General features: G+C 41.5%; 3 protein-coding genes and 1 long non-coding RNA gene across 6 annotated transcripts; 3 read left to right on the top strand and 1 right to left on the bottom strand.

Annotated features, from left to right (window-relative positions):
• The first annotated feature begins 1,872 nt into the window (after positions 1-1,872).
• On the top strand, positions 1,873-17,766 carry LOC115749531. Its single transcript, XR_007199187.1, has 3 exons — positions 1,873-1,886; positions 12,236-12,248; positions 17,628-17,766. It is a non-coding gene; the product is annotated as an uncharacterized LOC115749531 (long non-coding RNA).
• On the top strand, positions 2,421-20,776 carry LOC115749527 (ferric reduction oxidase 8, mitochondrial). 3 transcript variants are annotated; one of them, XR_007199186.1, is made up of 10 exons: positions 2,421-2,970; positions 3,207-3,300; positions 3,390-3,578; positions 3,657-3,894; positions 3,994-4,321; positions 4,421-4,679; positions 4,782-5,488; positions 5,620-5,898; positions 20,575-20,577; positions 20,760-20,776. XR_007199186.1 is itself a non-coding variant. In XM_030686382.2 (8 exons), exons 1-8 carry the CDS (start codon positions 2,805-2,807, stop codon positions 5,790-5,792), a joined length of 2,154 nt encoding a protein of 717 aa, XP_030542242.1. In that variant the 5' UTR covers positions 2,421-2,804; the 3' UTR covers positions 5,793-5,951. The 3 variants fall into 3 exon arrangements, 2 of the variants coding, with proteins under 2 accessions (XP_030542242.1, XP_048138174.1); XM_030686382.2 differs by lacking the exons at positions 20,575-20,577; positions 20,760-20,776 and having other exon boundaries at positions 5,620-5,951; XM_048282217.1 differs by lacking the exons at positions 20,575-20,577; positions 20,760-20,776 and having other exon boundaries at positions 3,393-3,578; positions 5,620-5,951.
• Positions 8,777-9,730, top strand: LOC115749528. The gene is made up of 2 exons (XM_030686384.2): positions 8,777-9,047; positions 9,163-9,730. The coding sequence occupies exons 1-2, from the start codon at positions 8,888-8,890 to the stop codon at positions 9,573-9,575; spliced, it is 573 nt and encodes a 190-aa protein (XP_030542244.1). The 5' UTR covers positions 8,777-8,887; the 3' UTR covers positions 9,576-9,730.
• On the bottom strand, positions 17,127-19,568 carry LOC115749530. The gene is made up of 3 exons (XM_030686385.2): positions 19,290-19,568; positions 17,647-17,798; positions 17,127-17,511 (listed from the first exon to the last, which is right to left on the bottom strand). Exons 1-3 carry the CDS (start codon positions 19,431-19,433, stop codon positions 17,496-17,498), a joined length of 312 nt encoding a protein of 103 aa, XP_030542245.1. The 5' UTR covers positions 19,434-19,568; the 3' UTR covers positions 17,127-17,495.
• Positions 20,777-21,791: the final 1,015 nt, after the last annotated feature.

Here is a 21,791-nt window from a genome sequence, read left to right on the forward strand (position 1 = left end):
CAAATTATATTCTTCTAAAACTTGCATAATTATTCTATAAATATTATGAGCCTAATGTTTTTAATCAAAAACTCGAAATGCAATAAGTTTTTTTTGAATTGTCCAGTCATCACCTATCCAATGACACGTGACACCCATATAAGAATAAATTTGCCAAGGATCACTCCAAATATCGCTATCTAAATGCACATGTTCATTGAATTCTGCAAAAAAATTTGCCAAAGAATTTTTTTATTTTTTATAAAGATGCAAAAGTTCGCGTTTAAGAGTAGTTTTCGGAATAGTTGGTGCTTGCGGAACCAACGCAGTATTTATCAAATATTTCAAATTAAAATTTTTACCATTAGTAAACGGTGCATGATCAAGTGCAACATATTCAGCTAATGTTTGTTTATAAAGTGTATCAGTGTAACGGAATAAAGGATGAGTAATAGGATTGGCGTACCCGGAAATTTGTTGTTGCATAATGTCGATCCCCGCTTGCGTTGGATGTTTTTTCGTCGGATGCCGACGAAATGTTCCGTAACCGTCTCCTTTCATAAATTTGTATGTTTGCGAACAATATTTACAATTTATATTATACTTACCTTCGCTTTTATTATATACATTGTCGAAATGCAGCCACAAGTCGGATGTACTCTCTCGGCCCTTCCATTCCGATTCATTTGCCGTCGACGTTTTTTCGACACCCGTAGACAATGAAGACTTTCTTGTGTTGGGAAGTGCTCGACGTTCAGAATGGGAACAACGTTGATATTATCGTCGTCATCTTTCCAATATGTATACTTTGGAGGATCATATCTAGGAATAGGATACTCGGAATCTCCCATCGCCATCTTGGCCTTTCCAAGTATTTCGCTTCCACTTGCCATTTTTTAGAGAATTGATTGGAAATCCGATTCAGAAAATTGAGGCGAGATTGAGAGAATTGAGCAGATTGATAGAATTTAAGAGAATTGAGAGAATTGTTGAGAGGATTTGTGAGATAAATGAAAGGAGGATGATAAGTATTTATAGGAAAAAGGAGGGTTATTTAACTTTAAAAAAAATCATTTTTTTTTTGGTTGAAGCAACTCAACGGCCCAAAGAGTCGTTGGGCTCTTTCCCCATCCCTCTCCTTTTTTCAATTATTAAACGGGTCAGAACCGGCCTGGAACCGCCGAGCCAGTTCCGGGCCCACGGTTCCATTTGGCCACATCTACATGGTCCTAATTGATGTAGGATGTAACTGGAAAGAGAGATGCACAACAGATCATTGGTACGGACTTGTAGCTACAACTTATCAGGTTGCAGTCACGACGTGGGGCCGCCTGAGGAGCATAGCCCTGTATGTCCGTAATTATCAGGTGTATATATATGTGAGGTGGGAGACTGTCGCCTTCGATGAAGATTAGTTGGGTGTTCAAAGAGCCTCGACCACCCCGTTATTAGTAGCAAAGATATGGAGATTGCAATTCCGATAGCTAGCTAGTATTCTACAATCTGAGGTATATTTGAAGGATATTGTATCGAATCCATCTGATGGATTCTGGTTGTTTCAAGTTCAATAGGAGTTGGAGAAATTACTTTTTTGGGAGTTCTCTGTTCGTGGATTCCAATTTTCATCAACCTCTCTCGGCTGATACGAGTGCGTTTCCAGCAGGAATGCACTGAACTTCATATCTTTTTCTCCTTTCTGCTATCTGGTCAAAGCTTAACCTTGAAGATTTGGTTCTTGGAACCATCTGGTTGCATCATGAGACATGGTCACTCATCCAGTTTGTCTCACAAAGTGCTAACTCCTAAGAATCCACATGGTTGCATTCCTGTTCTTGCCCCACACGACACTTGGGAATTCAGTTTTGTGCCCAGAAAAAATAAGTTTTCCTCTGATGAGAGAGCAGAGAGTACACTCCAAAGCAAAAGGATGCAACTTGATCCGGTGCCATCATCACTCTTTTGAGAGAATGAGAATGGTTCACAGCACAGCAATCTATTTGTTTTACTCTCTCTCTCTCTCTCTCTCTCTCTCTCTCTCTCTCTCTCTTAGAAATCGGTTCTTGCCTTCGGATAGATGAACTGAAGCCCTTCTCTTCTGCTGTGGCCAAACAATTTCCATTGTCAACGTTTGTATTTCTAGAGAAAATGAACAAGTTTCTCAATGTGATCTGTGTATTTGGTTGGCCATCTTGATATCAACAGCAAAAGTAAATAACTTCAATCTAATCATCTGTTCATTGGAAATCTGTGTACCAGTTGTACCTAAATTCCTAGGTTCCCACTTTAGTCCCAACCCAAAGAGAAGAGTTAAAATCACGAGGAGAAATAAGAAAGATACGGGAAGGAGTAGTGGGTGGTGGACCATTTAGCCCACTAAATAAGCATTGGACCATATTAAGGCAGAGGGCAGAAGGCATGTACAATGTCGCTGAACTGATCGCTCAATAGACGGAATTGACGCAAACCCAACTTTCGTGTCTAGGAAAACAGGAAAGTTTTCTCAATCATCATCCTCAACGGGAGAACTGGCCCGCCTGCTTTTTCTCCGTATTGGATCGATGCGGAAATGATGAAGGGCGAGAATATTCTACTATGATTCAGGCGTTACTATATGATACATATCTCAGCACTTAGGATTGAAGTTCATGGTTCATTTTTCCAACTAAGTGGAAGTGGCTCTGGAAGTGATAGGCCACTCTTGAGCTGGCTCAGCGACAAATCCTTATATCTGTGTCATCCCATGAAGGACGTCTCTGTTAGATTTTCGCTATAAAGAGACAGCCACCGCACCGTGCCTCGAGCAAACAGAGTAAGCCACTCGGAAGATGGGCATGATGGCAAGAGCAACGGTTCTCACTCTCCTAAAGACTCTGATGATCTCGGTGTTTGCCGGTTGGGTCACCCTCTGGATCCTCAAGCCCACAGAAATGTGGACGAGGAAATGGAAGGGAGCCGAGGACAGTGCTCGCGGCACGGTTTTTGGCTATCATGGTATTTGCCCTATTGGCTTTTAAATCTAAACTAGAAGCTAGAGTCGTATGGCTGAAAGCAGCCTCTTCCACTTTAACACTATAGTTCGTAGGGTTCGATTAATGGTACTTGGTTTGAAAATTGAAGCTGCATCTATCATTTTCTTATCAGCAGAAACACAAACAAAGAGCGAGTGGTATTGATGACGCACACGAATTATTGTAGGAAGAGTAATTTTGTGTTCCCTCTATTTTCAGGTCTCAATTTGGCTGTCTACACATTTCCTATCATTGCTCTTGCCATTGTTGGATCCCTGTACCTGACTGAAACAGCCCGCAGCGCGATAAGCAGGCGGTAAAAAGCTTAAGTTGAACGGTTAATTAATATGTTTTCACTGTCTGGAGTGTCGAACCTTTCTCTTTTCGTGCTAATATTGGCAGTAGGCAAAGGAAGTCTTCGGTATCGGCTCTCTCCTATCCAATCATAGCGAACAGCCTTGTGGGAATCATATCGGTAATAGAGATCCTGGGCATTCTCGCGTTCGTGATTTTCCTGGCATGGACTTTCTACTGCCGCATCTCTAATGACTTCGAGAAGCTGATGCCAATTAAATCACTTAAACTGAGCGTGTGAGTGCAAGCGATCGCGTCTTAAACCAAGTAGTTATGTGCTTAAATAGGCGCTAACTAGTAATACGTTTATTGCAGATGGCAACTGAAGTACATGAAAGTAGCAACTCGGTTCGGGCTACTAGCAGAAGCCTGCTTGGCACTTCTTCTCTTGCCAATTTTGCGGGTCATGCCTGTGCTTCGCTTGCTAGGCATCCAGTTCGAAGCTTCTGTGAGGTACCATACGTGGCTCGGCACCGCCATGATAGTTTTCGCTACTTTTCACGGTGCAAGCACCTTGTTCATCTGGGGGGTCAGCCATGTGATCCAGGATGAGGTGATCTCTAATTTTTCTTTCGACTCAGTTGAAGTAACCGCACTATGCCGGACAAAAACAATTGGAATTCGACCGCACTCACTCTTTTCTAACAAGCAGGTATGGAAATGGCAAAAGACGGGCCGCATATACCTCGCCGGAGAGATTGCTCTGGTGCTGGGGCTTGTTATTTGGATCACATCTCTTCCTTTTATCAGGAGAAAACAATTCGAAATCTTCTATTACACGCACCATTTGTACATACTGTTCATATTGTTTTACTTGTTTCATGCTGGGGATAGACATTTCTACATGATATTTCCTGGAGTCTTTTTATTTGGCCTGGACAAGCTGCTCAGGATCATACAATCAAGACCGTACACGAACGTTCTTTCGGCAAAAGTGTTGCCTTGTGAAGCTATTGAGCTTACCCTGCCAAAAGACCCGAGTAAATCTGACTTTCCTCTTGTTTGGCACTCCGAATATTTTCACATTATCACAGTTTAAGTTTCTTCAAAGCAGGTTATTAACTTACTATTACTTGCAGAACTGAAATACTCTCCGACGAGTGTGGTTTTTATGAAAGTTCCGAGAATTTCTGAACTTCAGTGGCATGCCTTCAGCATAACTTCCAGCTCCAATGTTCAGGAGGACACGATGTCGTTGATGATCAAATGCGAAGGATGGTGGACAAATACCATCTGTCGTATGATAACCGAGGAGCTAAATTCAGATACTCATCGAACGAAGTGTATACAGGTGGCAATTGAAGGTCCATACGGGCCTTCCACGGTTGATTTCCTCAGGTTGGCTCCGAAGCCTTGGCAGCGATCTTTCTTATGGGCTAACTGCTAACTATATGCTTACGAGTTTCCCAGCGTACTTAAAGCGAAACGTACTTTCTGCAGATATGACAGTATGCTCCTGATAGCCGGGGGAATCGGGATAACGCCGTTTCTGAGCATTTTGCAGGAGATTGTGTCAGCCAAAGGAAGCAGCCGACACAGATTCCCTGAAAAGATTCATCTAATTCACGCTGTAAAGAGATCCCAGGACATGTCCCTGTTGAGCTCGATTTCGCATATACTTCTCGATAAGTGCTTGGGGAAATTGCATCTGAAACTGAAGGTTTACGTGACCCGAGAGGAGCAGCCAGATGCAGTTGCAAGAGTCCTCCAAGATGCGCTATCTCAAGGGCAAATTGTACATTTTGATGCAGAAGGTACAAGTTATGCAATCCACGGGTTCGATAAGCCAACTGTAACAGCTGCAATACTTGGGATTGCATCGGTTCTGTTCTTCGTTCTTCTCATATGTTTCAACCACATTCTTGTACCATCGGAAAAGAAAGCCGGCACCCTCAAGCCTAAGGGTGCAGACAGCAAAACTAAAGTCCCATCTTGGGTGGTTGATCTTATTCTCGTTTCTTGTTTCGTCATATCCGTTATAGTCAGCATGACCGTGGCGCTTATGCTGAGACGGAAACGAATTAAGAAAGCAGTTCCTCCGACGTCTCCGGAAAAAGCAGGCGGTTTCACGGAGCCAAGTTCGATGGAGCCACATGACCCTTTTCAGGAGCATGAAGTTCATTATGGAGGCAGGCCTAATTTCCAAGGTAATTTTTCAGTTTCATGCACTCGAATCTCCTTACTTCTTGATAACGGACCTGTTTCCCCATTTGAATAAGGACCTTAAACTCGGAAAAGGACTAAGTGCCTTAACCCTGGACATCATGAACTTCAACAGATATCTTCACCAAGTTTCGAGACGAAACCGGAGGATCCGATATCGGAGTCCTGGTGTGTGGTCCCGAATCGATGAAAGAGTCGGTAGCCAAATCATTGCAGCGAATGGGTCAAGGTGGCAGCGCTAAGAGGAGATCCAAATTCACTTTCCATTCCCTCAACTTCACACTCTAATCAGGAGTTCGAACAAATTGTGATATTTTCAGCTCATATGAGAAGTGTAATGCAAGTGTAGGGATCCAGCTTAGTATTCCAGCTTGTACAGGCGTATTGATATGATGTTAAATCGTATGAGTGCATAAGAGAAGAGCCAACTTCTCAAGTTCATTTCCATCTATCGGCCTTTCGAATCTTAAATTCCCTGAATACTAATCAAGAACCGATTGACTCTGGCTCTTTCTGCACTGCGCGGCCTCATTAGGAAGCCCCGGTCAGGATCAGATCTCATGTCGAAACACATCTCTTGGCTGACGGATTGGATTAAGCGTTAATCATTACAATTTCTTGGTAAGCTCTGTCAAGAATCCTATCATCATCTGATCACCCATAAGCGTGGGGAGCCAAGGGAGGATCCACCAGGGCCAGAAAATGCGTCGCGAGCGAACGGGGACCACCCGTTTCCACTCCATTTGAATCCACTAGCACGGACCGGAGCATCGAATATCGACGGATTCTTGTCCATGTCGTTCCAATGGACGACATCGCCAATCCCGTCATCTCCATCGTCCTCAACCTGGGCCATACGTGAGGAATCTGCCCTGTTATCGTCTGTTTCTCGGTAAAAGAAAGAGACATCAGATTTGGATTCTGAACAAGCCAGTGCACGGGATGGCGCTCATTGATCCTATATATTTTTAGTTCTAAGCTCGATGTACACTGAACCAAGAAATAGAATCTCAGCTACGGTCCAACTGATGCCCGGACAGGCCTCCACGTGTCCCCCATACCCCCCCCCTTCATTCGTGTCCACGTACGCGCCCCGAAAAATTCCGGGCGGGGGCATGGCGCGTTACATGATTGAACCGAAACCCGGATCCGTGCCCCGCATGTCGGCCCCGACTCGTCCGTTGGATCGGCTTGAGGTACATGAACCCGGTCGGCTGAGGTCGAACGTTTCGGCGAAGCATGTGCTTCGAGACTTGGAAGAAGACTTCGTCGACGAGAGCTTTCCGGAAAGGGAAAATACGACGAAGGGATGAAGAAGACCTCCAAGTCAAACCAAAAAGTAAACAGTCTTTGCAAATGCCTTGCTCCTGTGGCATCCTCACGCCCATCAGTTCTCGTGCCCAAGGGCTTTCACTGCCCCGTACGAAGTTAGAATTATTGACCAAGTCACTGAAACCGACTGAACATTACCATCAAATTAGGAAAGAAAGTATAAAAAAAAATTTATAAATCTATTGCATTGATATCAATTCAATCATAAAATCTTCAATTGGACCAACTTAATTTTAAATTTTTTTTTTATATGTGTCAATTCAGTTCATCCGGTCAATTTTGGCGAGAAATCGCTCGGCCGTTCTACGTGGCACAATTTGCGCTAACATGAACAAAAAATATCCTGCCAGGCTTCTCCCACAACCGGTAATGACCTAGGCAAGGGTCGCCAGTAGTGCCACATAACATTCATGTCGGCGATTTCTGGTCAAAATTAGCCGGATGGGATATTTAAACACCAAATGATTATAATTAAATTGGTCCATTAAAAGTTTAGGACTGAATTGGTAAGCTAACGATTTTTATTTTGGAACTTTTCTCTCAAATTAGGCGATTCCAACGATTTTAGGAAGCATAAATCACTTTTCATGATATGCTTATAAAGGCTGTAACGTGTTAATTTCCAATGGGAAAATTCAAAAATATCCCACGCGATTGCTTTTCCAGGAAACCCCATTCTCACTCGTATGTTCCCTTTCCTCGTCTTCGGGAGATGTGGACTGAAACTTTGAGAATTAGAATATGCTTTATATTCTATCATCGGCGAATCTTGTCCTATCCGAGACGTGTTAAATTATCGTCCGACAACATGGTCGACAACATTTCTTATGTACTCTTCACATTTAGCGATCTCCCTCTATCTATTCGCTTAAATTTTTGGGTTAGATTTTTCAATTTGATAACGGAATCGATGTTATCTCCTTTACGCATGTGCTTTTGTTACGGATCAAAAGTTTTGTGACCCAGTGGATGGGATCCTTCCTTACCTACTTTTGAGCGAAGCTCGATGGTGTTATCATAGTGAGTGAGCGATGCAGAAGGGAAGATGCAACTAGTTCGTCGGAGTGGCGTCGGGAGTGGTCTATATTAGGAGTTCTAAGTCAGAATGAATATACCATTAGGAGCTCTGAAGCGGGATTGGCCTCCCGTGTACAAACTTGTCAAAAGCTTATGTTGTTCTCTTGATGAAGCCATGATAGGCGGAAATCACTCATGATGCATAAAGTGTTCTACTCATACTGAATGACCGAGCTTAGCTGGGCATGGTAAGATCCGATACATGAAAGCTATTCGCCTTACTATTCTATGGGATAACACGAGAAGGGAAGAACGGCCTGGCGTTCTCGGCTCGCCGGACGCCGCACGAGCAAATTCCACAATCAAATCTACCCGTCCCCGATATGTTTATCCTAATTAGTCAAATTTCACGTACCGTTCCTACCGTGGGTTGCTCGACAATGGGTCAACAAATTAGAACTCTATTGACGACCGTGTTTAGAGGGATTTTTGGCCAACTCCTATATTTTATTTTTTGCGCGCCTCTTTGTTTCGATGCAATAATGAGAGATTATGGAGAAGAAAAGACACGTAAGCAGCAAAATTTTCTTTTCTTTTTTCTAGTATGCGAAAATATGTGTGAACCGAAGAGTCGGCCGCACCAGAAAGCGCCACCGAACCAATTCTTGGCATCGAGGATCCTGTGCCACTTGGCCACGTGGGTCCCGGTGGGGCCCGCCCTCTGGCCATCCCTTTCCTAACATTCGACCAAAACTCCGAATATCCGAATATCGCCCCACCTGGCGTGAACGACAAAAAAAGGAAAGTCCGTTCCGTTTCGTCGGTTGAACCCGCGTGGCACCGCACCCGAATCCGAACCTATCCCCCGAAGCAAAAACCCCAACCCCCCCCCCCCGACTATAAATACCCTACTCGACTCGTCCCTCTGTTTTGAAGCCCTACTCCGAGTTCAAAACTCGCCATCCCCAGCGATCCGAGTCCGAGTCCAAGTCGTCTTCCTCCTCCACCGCCTTCTTACATTGACAGTACACAAGATGGTGAGAGAACCTGTAGATTCGAGCAAGATGTCGAGCGCTCTGAAGTTTCTCTGCAGCTACGGCGGTAAAATCGTGCTCCGCAAGTCCGACGGCGAGCTGCGCTACGTCGGCGGCTTCACCAGGATCCTGTCGGTCGACCGCTCCATATCCTACGCAGGTTCGTCCGTCGTTTCTTATTTCGATCAAGTGTCCTGTCGCGGAGAGGCTCCGATCGGTTTCGGTTCTGGAGGATTGGTGTTGACATGTCGTGTTTTGCGTTTCTTTGGTTGCAGAGCTGATGGTGAAGCTTATGGAGTTCTGCGGGTTCTCCGTCGCGTTGAGGTGTATGCTGCCGGACGGCGACTTGGAGACGCTGATCTCGGTGAAGTCCGACGAGGACCTGGCCAACTTGATCGCGGAATACGACAGAGCTTCCCTGACGTCGGCTTCTCCCAAGAAGATCAGAGCCGTTCTGTCTCCGCCGGAATCGCTGAAGGTCGTGTCTCCGGCTGCGTCCTCCACATCCAGCATCGACCTCTCCGCCCGCAACTCCCCAACGCACGCGACCGGTGACCCGTGGCGTACCGGGAGCCGGTCGCCGCCGGTTCATTCCCAGGTCAGAGCGGGGAAATTACGTTGCTACCCCTTCTACGTTGAGCCGAGGAAGGTTTGGGTAGGCGGTCACTGCTGCAAGTACTGCCACTGAAACGGAAACGGGAAAAATCGAGAAGAATCGAGACGAGGAGGATAAAGATAGAGTGATTTACACAGATTTAAAAACGAATTTAGAATTACAATCGGGAATGACAAGTGTGATTGGATTAGAGCCTGTACAGTATTCGTTCCCAAAGAATTCCTTCCAACAATTTTGTTTTGGCTGAGGGGACTTCGGACATGCGTTTTCGCCCCCCAAATTTTTTCACGCGACATGGATGAAAAGAAAACGAGTCCTCTGCATCCGACGTTACACGACCAAATCCACTGTGTACAGCTATTTTGAACATTGCGTGATGCGTGAATCCTCTGGGTCTGGTCGCACTTGATTTGGCAGTTCACGCATTCTTATTCCCTTCATTAATTTCGAAACTGCGTATTCATTTACCGTCATTGAAATGTGCGTAATTAGTCGTTTGTTTGTTTTTCTATGCCAATCTATTTAAGTGATTTTCTGTATCGTTGATTGATTTGGGGTTAACTCTTCTTTTTGATGTGGGTGTTGCAGGTCATCGAAGGAAAAGAGAATAGTGCCCGGGAGGTGCGGAATGGAAGAGTGGTGGATGCTAGTGGAGGAGGAGGCATTTGGACCCGAAATTTCTGGTGCCGACGATTACTTTGTTCGAAAGCAAGTGGGAGGGCGATGCGTGGTCAAACCGCAACAGCCAATTTGATTAAGACAAGGACGGAATATGCCTTAATCGACTCGAATTAGCCTTAATTAATCTATATGATTTGATGATTCCCCCGGACAGGTGGAAGGAGTCGTGAAGGCAGCGCGATCTTGCCCTAAGGAAAGACAAGGAAATAAAGAATGGGGGACGCGCCAAAAGTAGATTTGGGCTATCGAGAGCTGGTCGTGAGGACACGACAGGTTGGCAACTTAGACCATTGCCCTTTGACGCGGTCTTCCTTGCTTTTAGGTTGGGGGGAAAAGGGGTCGAGTATTTGGAAATTAACAACCCATGCGGACCAAGGGACCCTCCACAGCTGGGGAAATTCAATAGGCCGGCCACCGGGAGCCAATTCGAACCCTTTCAGGTGGAGGTTGGAAATAGCTTTGATTGAACCCGACGTGATTCCAAGACTCGATCCGAAACTAGTTTCGAATGCACCGGATCAATATGGGGAGCGTTCAAAGTTGCCCGAGACATCACCTTGACCGCTATACAGAGAGAAGAGAAAATAAAAAACAAAAACAAAATTAAAATATTGACTCTACCAAACTGAATAGGAGGGAAAGACAGATCTTGGGTTCAAACTATTAAAGAGTTGAGACTTTTCCTGTGTCTGTCGGGCGAAAACCAGTGACTTCTACGCATGCTCATACAATAAACGTGGAACCTAATGTCCTCCTGATCCTCCTATCCTACGTGAAAAACTCGTAAATGGCATCACGCCAGAATTTAAAAGTAATGGCCAGCGAATATGGACTTAGGGAATTCAGTTAGAAACACGTTCGAGAAAATGAATAGTCTAACTTGGACCTTTGTCCAAAATGGTTCGTCTAGAAACCTTCCTGCACTTTCAAAAAAAGGAATATTCTAACTCGGACTTTGGTCCAGATTGGTTTGTGCAGAAAAAAAAAAGTGTTATGGTGGAGACATAATTTGACAAAATGCCATCAGGGACTCTAAGGCCCCCGTTTGGTTCAGCTTTCGGCAAAAGAGGTTTGACGAAATGCAAATATTTTTGAGCTAAAGGGATTTGATGAAATGTAAATACTGTTTGGTAAACTGTAATTGAAAAATGCATTTGGATGTAACTTTGGAGAAAATGCTATTTGGTAAACTTTTAAATTTGAAAAGTCCTTTGATGTCCCAATTTAATATTTTTTAACTTTAATTTTTTTAAAATGAGGAAAAAAAAAGACTGCAATTTTTATATTTTCTCATTGAGAGTAACGTAAAAGACACATTAACAAATTTATAAGTTAAAAAAGTCAAAATATGACGTGTACAATCAAAAGATCTTTCTAATAAATATGATTACATAAGTCATTGAATTTTCCTCCAAAAATTACAAAGATAACCGCATAATTGAAACAAGTAAGTAGATAAAGTTACCATTTCTTATAACATAGAACTAGAAAAGAAGGGTAATTGCAATAAAGTCTGCAACGCAACAGGAAATGCTGGAAATAAAATACTCCGTAACACCTCTCCAGGGATCTTCTTGCTTTTAGTGGCCACAAAAAAAAAAAAAAAAGGAACTTTACACAAGCATGAGAAAAGATAAGATGTACCCAAGAAAGAGTGAGATCTCCCTTCGAATTGCCTGAGTTTTTTTTTTTCTCTGGATTTGTACTAAAAGTCCGCCGGTTTATCCGCCACATCAGCAGAGGAAGAGTAGAGGGAGAGGGGATGGGATATTTGCTTACCCACGGAAAAAGTTTCATTCCCACCATCAGCAAACAAGCGGAAGAACAAGTGTAAAAATAAGAGAGCGAGAGAACAGAAAAGCAGAGTAAATATCAAGGAGACTTTTTCTAAAATTGAAAGTGGGAGAGGATGTTTTGTACCCCTAAATGAAGGAGGAGGACAAAAATGAACTGTCTTGTTATTATGGCCAAGAGTAGAGAATTGTCAAACCTGGTATATAAGATAGCTTTAAATGCAAGTGGGTGGTGTGCAATCTCAATTTTCTGCTAAGTAGAGAGAGAGGGGTCAAACTCAAAACCCACCAATTAAATGATGTTTGAACAGAGATGGCAAGCAAACTTTTATGAGACGCAGTAGTTTTGCTTTGTTTGGATGGTGAACAGATGAGTGACCGATGCATATTTATGATTATTGCAACATAATAATGTTTAGACCAGCTAAATATCACCAAATACCAACATCATATCCTCCAATAAAAATTTATAACTTTCAACCAAGAATATTCTTCTATCATACGAATAACAATGTAGAAATTAAACCACATACCTCCATAGAATGGAATAGGGATAAAATCAATACCACTTAATGAATAGATATTGGAAACAGTTCTTACATCAAAAACAAATAATAAAAATTGGGTTCACACATAAACCAAATAAAAATCTCACAAGAAAATAAAATAACATAGTGAAGAATACAAACAAGATACTACAATATCCTAGCTATGACTAAGCTCATCCAACTCAAACTTTGAGATACTTCACTCTTAGTGCATCACTATTCAAGCTCATGAAGACTTGTCAATTGTCTTTCTTTTCCTTAAAATGTTTGATTGGGAAAAAGTATAACTTTTCATCTTGCACAATCTCGGGTATGGAATCCACCAATTACATGAAGTCCTTGCAAGGACCAAGTCCGTAATCCGCTTGAGATGTGGCATTGCTCCTACTTTCAATAGCGGAAACTAGAGGCGAGCAAAAAAGACCGCTCGGATCGGACGGGGACCGATGGCCCGGTTCCCGATTTTAGGGGGATCTGGTCCGATTTTCGGTTCTTAAAATTGGAACCGGTGACCAGGGCGGTCCGGTTCCCAGGCCAGGGCCCAAGACCAGACAGGACCACTCGGACCGAACCGATCCTTTTTTAAATTTTTTTTTAAAAAAATAAACCTAACGTTTACTTGTTATTTAGGTTTAGGTCATTCAAGGTTCGATCCAGAGCTGTCAATTGAAGAGGCTTTGACTCCGCCGAGCTCGTGATACACCGACCCTTGTTTCCTTGACCTCGAGCTCGATCGCGTCTTCTATCAAAGTGTGCATCTACTTTTCGAAACCGCGAACCGGAAACCCTTAGAATCGCCCGGGAATCGGACCGGACCGACGGCCCGATCCGATTCCGGGTTCCGAGGGTGGCTAGGCCGGTCCGGTCTGTCGTTCGGAAAAGTGGGAACCGGGACCACCGGTCCGCGATTCCCGATTATTGATGGGAGCCGGACCAAATCGAGAACCGCTCACCCCTAGCGGAAACCATCCTTTCAATTTGGTTTTCAAGTTGTTGTTGTGGCGTCATTCTCTTTTCTTTCTTTCCTCGAGCTTGCCTCATTGAAGTCCGCGTCACTCTTTTGCGGGTTTGAGTTGCATTTTGTTCAACAATATTTTCACCACCTTCGGACTCCAAAATATCATCAGCAAATATATCAACATCAGCGATATTAGGTTGTGTGGCATCAACATCCTCCTCAATATGCAAACCTTGTCCAGGATTCCATGTGATTCCTCCGGTGTACTACTGAACATTCTAGTCAACAGCATATCAAGATCGGGATGTATGTCTTTCGTCCTAAAAGGCTTAAACTTATTATCAGCATGTTATAATGATAAGAGTATTTCAATAAGTTATATCAATGACCTTCAATTTAACAAAAAAATAAAAGAGGAAGTAATATGAATCTTAATTTTATCATCCTACCATTTATTAATCGCAATAATGGTTTTCTTCTTGTCATCCCATCCCAATCCTATTTCACTTAAAATCGGTGCCCTCCATCTTTTCCATTCTTCCTTGAGATTATCCCACTTACTCTTCCTTTGAATTTTGTCATACTTTTCGCCCGTTAATTCTTCGAACTTGTTAATTATGACTGCCCATCCATCTCTTTGTTGGTTGCAAGACGGTTGTCTTTTTCAATTTTCTCAATACACAACTTACAAAATATTTTCACATCTTCGGCAAGTCAAATTGCATTTTCCTTTGATGAACTCGCCATCCCGTAATAATATGAACATAAACAAGTGATTGTTTCACTTAAAAAAAAGACACTACTACAATTCGCAAAATTAGATGAGATGTGGCTCATTCAAACAAATTTCAAGCTTTACTTAGATAAATTGAATATGATTCTAAATATCGAAATTCTGACTCTTACATGATAACCCATAATTAGTAAGGAGAGAGTAATGAAGCACGTCCCCAAAGGAGATACACTGAAGCTAGTTGATTAGGTGGGAGGAGGACACCAAACAAAGAAAAATACTTCCATTCCCCATTCATATAACTCAAAATGCACATTTTCCCTATTCCCAGTTTCCAAAATTTCTTGACAAAGAAAAATTCTTCCATTCCCTCCTTACAAATACCAATGAACAAGATCATCGCCATTTCAATTTGCTGAAACGAAGGCCCGAGCTTTCAACTAGGACTTTCTACCTAACCTAAAGAAACAACTACTGTAGGATTACAGAAGTGGAAAGGAAACTAGAGATTGCAATTGGCAAACGATCAAAAGCCAAGAAGAAGCAAATATTAGAAGGAGCATTTGAAATCACTACCCAGCAAGAACCTAGACTCCACCGAGCGAACCACTTAAAACCCACGAATTCAACCAAAAAAAAATCGCACATGAAGAAACGAAAGACGATCTTTTCCTCTAGTGACATAGAGAGTAGCTAAGTGAAGCACGTATCGACACGAATTTTGGGCGCAAGAAGCTCAATCCGCAATTACACATTCGTTGACTCAAGCACCGACCAATTTAAAAGCATTTCAACAAAGCCACGCTATTTATCCATTAATGACACAGCAAGACAGCAAATTGAGCTCGACCAACATAGGCAAGTCTTATAAAACTAAGAATCACCGCCGCGAGCCACACGAGCAGACAAACACCCATCTTTAGATACCGGAGTTCAGAGAGAGGGGGATCCGTCGTCGATCTTATGGCCGAGCAAAAAAATTGAGGGCAACACAAACAGAGAAACAAAAAATTCTTACCCGAGAAGAGATACGAGCGTGACGACGTGCGTAATGAAGACAAAGCCGCATCTCGAGGCCGCGGGGATAGCGGCGTCTGGCAAGAGAGGTCGACGAGAAGAGTCGTGAGAGAAGGTGAGGAAAAGGGCCAGAGACGTGTATGTCCTGTCTTTTTTAGGGTTTGAGCGTGTCTGATGGCAAATGGGCGAAACATAAATTATGGTTGTTGAATGAGGGTAAAAGGGGAAGCTCAGAAATTTTCATTAATTGATGTAACTTGCATCCCGAGAATGCAAGTTTCCAAAGTAGCTCAAGACCTACTTTGGCCAAAAGTCCCTTGGGAGAGTATTTCAAATGCAAGTGCATCTCGCCAAAGTGAGCCAAAAAATGAACCAAACAGTATTTGCACTTGGCTAAGCGACTTTAAAGCCCTAATGCTCATCTCCAATCCTGAACCAAACGAGGCCTAAAGGATGCACATGATAACACTTGTGAAAGTAAATTTCCACTTCACAAGTGCTTCCAGAGTAAAAAGCTAATTGATAATATAACTTCCGAAGTAAAAATCCGTTTAATAAAAAATTTTACTTTTGAAAGAAATTTCTACTAAAATAAAATTTTCACTTCTGAAATTATTTTTTCCCCAATTCGAGAAGTTAAAAAAAAATTGCTTCTCAACTCAAGAAGTACTTCTCGCCTTACCATCTTTTCATTATACCCTCACCCTATTTTCAACCATACATGCCTCTGCCGATCTTCGCCGCCCGCGATCACCACCTACCACCGACCATTACTTGTCGTCGCCCACCATAGACCTCCACTAGCCGCCACCCGCTATTGCCCCTCGCCACCAACCATCGCCGACCTCCGCCGGCCGTCGCCCCAAGTCGCCGACTCCGACCACCGGAGTTAAAAAAAAATAAATAATAATTTATTATTTTTAGAAGGGAAATAATATTTTTATAATATAAATTATTTTTTAAAGAAATTTTAAAAATTTTAAAATGAAGTAGAAATTTTTCAAGAGCTGATAATAATTTTTCATTGAAGATTTATGTTAATAATGTTTCAAAAGTAAAAATTTTTAACTATTACCAAATGACTTTTTTTTATCAGAAACCAACTTCTAAAGCAAAAATAGAAAAATCAACTTCCGTTTCTGCGTAGAAGTGTTGCCATGCGCGCCCTAGGTCACGGCAAGCCCTAGATAGTGGACACAAGATCTGAAAAAAGATAATTAACTCTCGAGATATGTTTGTTTGAGTGAAAAAAAAATTAGTAAATTAATTTTATTGTTTCACCGAAAATGATCAGTCCGAAAACTACATACGAGTCAAAGAACTTATGCTTATACTTAAAGTGAGGAAAATGAATTCCCCAATTTGAAAAGGAAAAAATATATTTTCGTGAAAAAAGATTTCTGAAAAAGTATTCCTCCTCATCATGAAATTTTTCCCGAATCATACACATTGTTCAATCTCTTTATTCGCATGCTTCACAAGATGAATAGTGTAAAGAAGAAAATGTTTCCACGATCTTGTACTGAGATTGTAAGAAACAGACAACGACTATGTGGTTGTGAACACAAAAAACATGTTAAAACTGGGTATTGTCCAACGATCAAAAGACAGAACCACGATATCCAGCAACCAAAATATCATCCTCACCGCACCACTTTATCGATGTGACCGAATAGTCTGAATCAGTGAATAGCCAGGATTCAACTATATGATACTGCCAGGTGCGATAAGGTACTTCTAACCAAGTCTAACGAAACAAGAACAACCAAGTTCATATTCATACGAGAGGGGATCCAAACCATCAACCAAACCAGATGAAAGAATACGCAGCAGCTATCTATAGAATCGTAAGTCTGTCAGCAACAAGTGGCGATTTGAACTTGCAAGACGAGATAGCAGCAGCACGGGATTCATCCATTCAATCACGAGGAGAGAGAGGGTCACTTGACCAGTTACAAATCAAGCTATCAAATTCTGTGCGCTCTCACTTTGCGAACAAATGAGAACATATGGACTTCACCCGACTACCAGAACCAATAGTAGAATAACATGAATATCGGAAAAGGCCCAGATTTCTTCATCGAGATATGTAGAAGAAGACATAACCTGGCTTAGCGCAACCGAGAGAGGAGAAATGACAAGAAGAAATGGATGGTAGATGCCGCCACAGCTAATATTTCTAGTCCCTCCAGTTCAGAGAGGAGAAGATAACAATCTCAACTGATATCCAGGATACAACTTCCCACTTCCCTTCCTTCAAAATCACGTCAGTGTCTCTCTGGACTTAAAATTACAGAATCAAAGTATGGACATTGTAAACTCACAGCTGACATTAGTTCTCAAATTCTTCTTGACGTAGTGAGGAAGGGAAAAACACACACACACACAAAAGAGATAGAGAGAGAAATCTCACACAGTTTCCTGTTCAAATTCATCACCTTCAGACTCCTCAGCATTGTCCGGGTCATCATCATCGGCGTCTTCCTCGTCTGCATCTTTATCGTTCTCAGCTGCACTTTTCCCAATCACAACAATGTTGCTATCCAACTTTCTGATTTCGTTATACTGTTCACGATATACACACAATTGAAATTACGGATAAGAAAGAAAAATGACAAAATCCAAAACATTAATCATGTGTCCTTGTAAAACAGTCAGCGGCAAGAACCACGAGCAAGCATGTTACTTGGGACTAAAATATTCAATAATGGTGCATTGCCACATCGCATGTCCTTATAGGCCAGAACTGTAACCTCAGTTGTACTTAGTGGAACACAAGTCTAATGGCAAGAATTAAAAACAAGCATACAGAGCCTAGAGAGGAAACTCAATGCCTTTTCAACACATCCTATTCCTTTACTAAGAGAGGGAATCCCACCTGCAAAGTAGGAGAGAACAAAGAGTAGCATCAAGATGGGACTTTACCTAAACCAAGAATGGACCAATTACTAGATCTCAAAAGTGATGAGAGAGTTATAATAATACGTACTCTTCTTTTACTTTTCATCATCCGAACTAGCACGCTCCAATATGTATATTCATACATGTCCACAACATTCTTCTCTTAACTCTAGTTTTTCCTAGAAGATGGAGATAACTAAACACAGCTAAAGAAATCATTAAGCACTCCTGAAGTTCTTAAACTCTTAACCCTTTCATACTTTACATTCAATTTGGAAAACAAGCAAAATAGCAATCTAAAGCGGCTGCCAGAAAAACCATCTGAAATTTTTCACTCAACAATTAAATAAGGAAGTTCCTAGAACAAAGAAGCTAAGAAGAACATATTCTTCTCTCTCCTCACCTAATGCAGAAACATGTATCTGAGTATTACCACCAAAGAAAACGGTTCTCTTTTGCCATGCCTCTGTCCATAATTTCATATACCTCCGTGGGCATTTCAATATTTACATAGTCCTACAACTTAGGCACACGAAAGACAGAACCATCCATCTGACATGGCATAGCACAAAGCGAAGTGACAGATTTCAACATACGGTTCAAACTCTACGGAATTGCCGAGAACATGATCACTTTGCATATTTCTCCTCATAACCAATTATTATGTCACTAGTTCTGTATAGAGCATTAGTTTTTCCACTCAAGTAGAACAACCCAAAGGCATAATTCTCATTACAAGTCTTTGTTGCGGCGAATACCGATACGCATTTCGATCCTTGATCACATGGGATCATGCAGGACAAAACAATTGAGAAGCAAATTAGATCAGCGCACAGAGCAGCTCGAATCCTGGCACAGCTCTAGCTATTCAGTCATCAAACAGAGATTAAAACGTGCTCCTGATAAAGAACTCAACACTAGTAGCATCGCAGAGAACAACCTAGAGCTGTGCCCTGCCTCGAGCTTCTCCTCTCTGTCAACAACTTTAATTTGCTTCTTCATCGATAATACCAAACCAACATGGTATCCCATCAGAATGACAAAGAGAATCACCACCGGACAAAAAGGGTCTCGAAGAACTCTCGATTCCCATAAAAAGGGGGGAAAAAAAAGGCAAGAACGAAAATGACAGCATCGAGACAAGAAAAGAGTCACCTTTTCATCTAATTCGGACTCCTCCAGGGCGAGCAAGAGCTCCTCGTTCTGGGGCTGAGGCCACTGAGACGGCAACAGAAACGACGACGGAATCATCCTCGTCGACTCCGGGAACTGCGTCATGAACCCCGGAAACTGCAACATGGTCCGGACGGACACAAGTCTTGATTGTCACGCTCGATTGGAAAAAAAACAAAGGGAAAATTTTGAAAAAAGTTTCTTCCAGTTCTCTCCCTAGATGAAAGAAAGAAGCGCAATGCGAACTGGCGTCGCTTGAAACTGGAACGCAGGGCGAAGATTCAAAAGGCTTATTCTACGGGCCAGTGAAGATTTACAATTTTAAATGGGCCACGCCATGTTCACATTCCTCGAAGGGCCAAGGCTCCGGCTATGAAGAAGATGTGGATCCGACATTTCCTCGAACGATGCGTTCATTGATTTTTTTTCTAGCATTAAGATTTTTAAAATCGAATTATCCTAACGTTCGGTATTATTTATAGATAAAGCTAATATTCGTTTTACATCTTTGTTGTTAATTCTTTTAATTACATTGTTTCATTAAGCAAAACGCATATTTTCCATCATTTTTGTCGCGACCTAAAAATCGGGTTTATAGGCTAATGGATTGTTAGGTTAATTATTCAACCAACCTAACTCGGACTCTCCCAAGTCCATACCAAATCGCAACTTAACATGCAAAAATATTTGAATTGGAGTCGCCACTAATCATTTTTGGTAGGTCGATTAGAAACCTAAGTAAATTAGCGGGAGAACTAAATTACTTCTACGAACCGGAGATTCTAAGTCCGGGACTTGATTACGCTAGATTACTCTAACGCCCTTTCGGTACCATTTATTTCATGAAAAACTTTTGTCGGGCAACATTAATTGATTTTAACCTAAGTCACTAACAAAGGTTATCATGCAATTGCACAATCAATTAATTGAACATCCAGAAGTTAAGGTAATTGCGGGAAGCATACGCCAAGACAAATTGTTCTCACTTTTGAATTTTTGCTTTTTAATGGGATAAAGACTAACCTATATGCAATGCATGAATTTAATTTAAGATGCAAATGAATTAAATTAAATGCAAGGAAATCCTAAGCATGCACATGAAGTTAATCTAACTACATGACTAACCTAGATGACATGCAATTAAATGAAACTAATGTACAAATGATGTTACGGTCTAATTAAAGACTACATGACTTATGAATTAATCGAAGACCTAAACATGCAAATTCTATATGATCTAAACCTAGCATGCAAATGACATGGCAAGCTTGTTTTATTTTTTCTGTATTTTCGGATTAATGAATGACCCTAAATAAAAATATGCCTAAAGACAATTATCTTACATATTTTAGGGTTCGGGTTTGCCTAATCCCTAACATATTAAAGATAAATTATTTTAGACATGAAAATCAATGCTAATATGCATATTCTATCCTAGAATGCAAATCTAAGTTAACTTGTTCTGAAAAGTAAATTAACGTGCAAGTTTTAATTTAAGGATGCAAATTTATCTAAAAATGCAATGCAATATCTTTTAAAATTTTAAATATCACGCAAGAGAATATTCATTCTAAAGATATTATGCCAATCAAATTAATCAAGAAAGTGGATATCTCAACCGATTTTTGAAAATATTTCGCAAATATCTGAACCCAATCTTTAATCCGTAATCTTACGGTTAACGATTGCATTCAAATCCTTGCTCGTGGCAAGTTGCGGATTAGGAAAAGATTCCCAATCAACTTGAATTTTTTTTTTTAAAATATCCACTTTCATGCAATGCAGTCATGAAACTTTCTAGGATAGGCAATATCACAAAAATATTTCATGGGCATCCTAAGACGTAAAATTTTTGGACTAGGCAAGTGAATATGCAATATTTGAGACAATATCAAACAAACAATCGGATGAACACAGTATATCAAGAGATAATTATTACAACGAATCTCATCCGCATGTCAAATTTTGGCCGTGAACATATGTACTGAAACCTCATCATGCTCACAAACTTTGATTTCTTTTCATCTAGTCCAATTTTCATGGTTATTATCCACGACATGATTTGGCCAAGTAGGTTGCATGTGTGCCAAAAATTCCACTTTTAGTTTACCAAAAGTAAGTCAGACCTTGTCCCTTTTTTAAGTGAACCATTTAAAACCGCCGAATAATTTAGCTTTTTGAGAAAAGGGTTTTCCACATCAATTCTCAAAAATTATTCAAGCAACTCCATGATTAAAAAGAACGAGGTCTGAACTTTCAACGGTGAAACATTAATTTATGGTTTTGAGCATGAAAACGAACTTCTCTGATTTTTTTATCACCAATCAACATTCCTTCAATCAAGATCATGCACGTATGCACATGCTATCAGCTAAACAAATATAGATCAGTGATTAAAAGTCAAGAAAACTCACCTTTTTTTTTAGCAGACTCCCAGCAGCACACCTTTGACAGATTCGCGTCCCAAAACAGCCACCGTTCAGG

This window comes from Rhodamnia argentea, chromosome 7 (genome assembly GCF_020921035.1).
Source record: "Rhodamnia argentea isolate NSW1041297 chromosome 7, ASM2092103v1, whole genome shotgun sequence".
Lineage (NCBI taxonomy): Eukaryota > Viridiplantae > Streptophyta > Magnoliopsida > Myrtales > Myrtaceae > Rhodamnia > Rhodamnia argentea.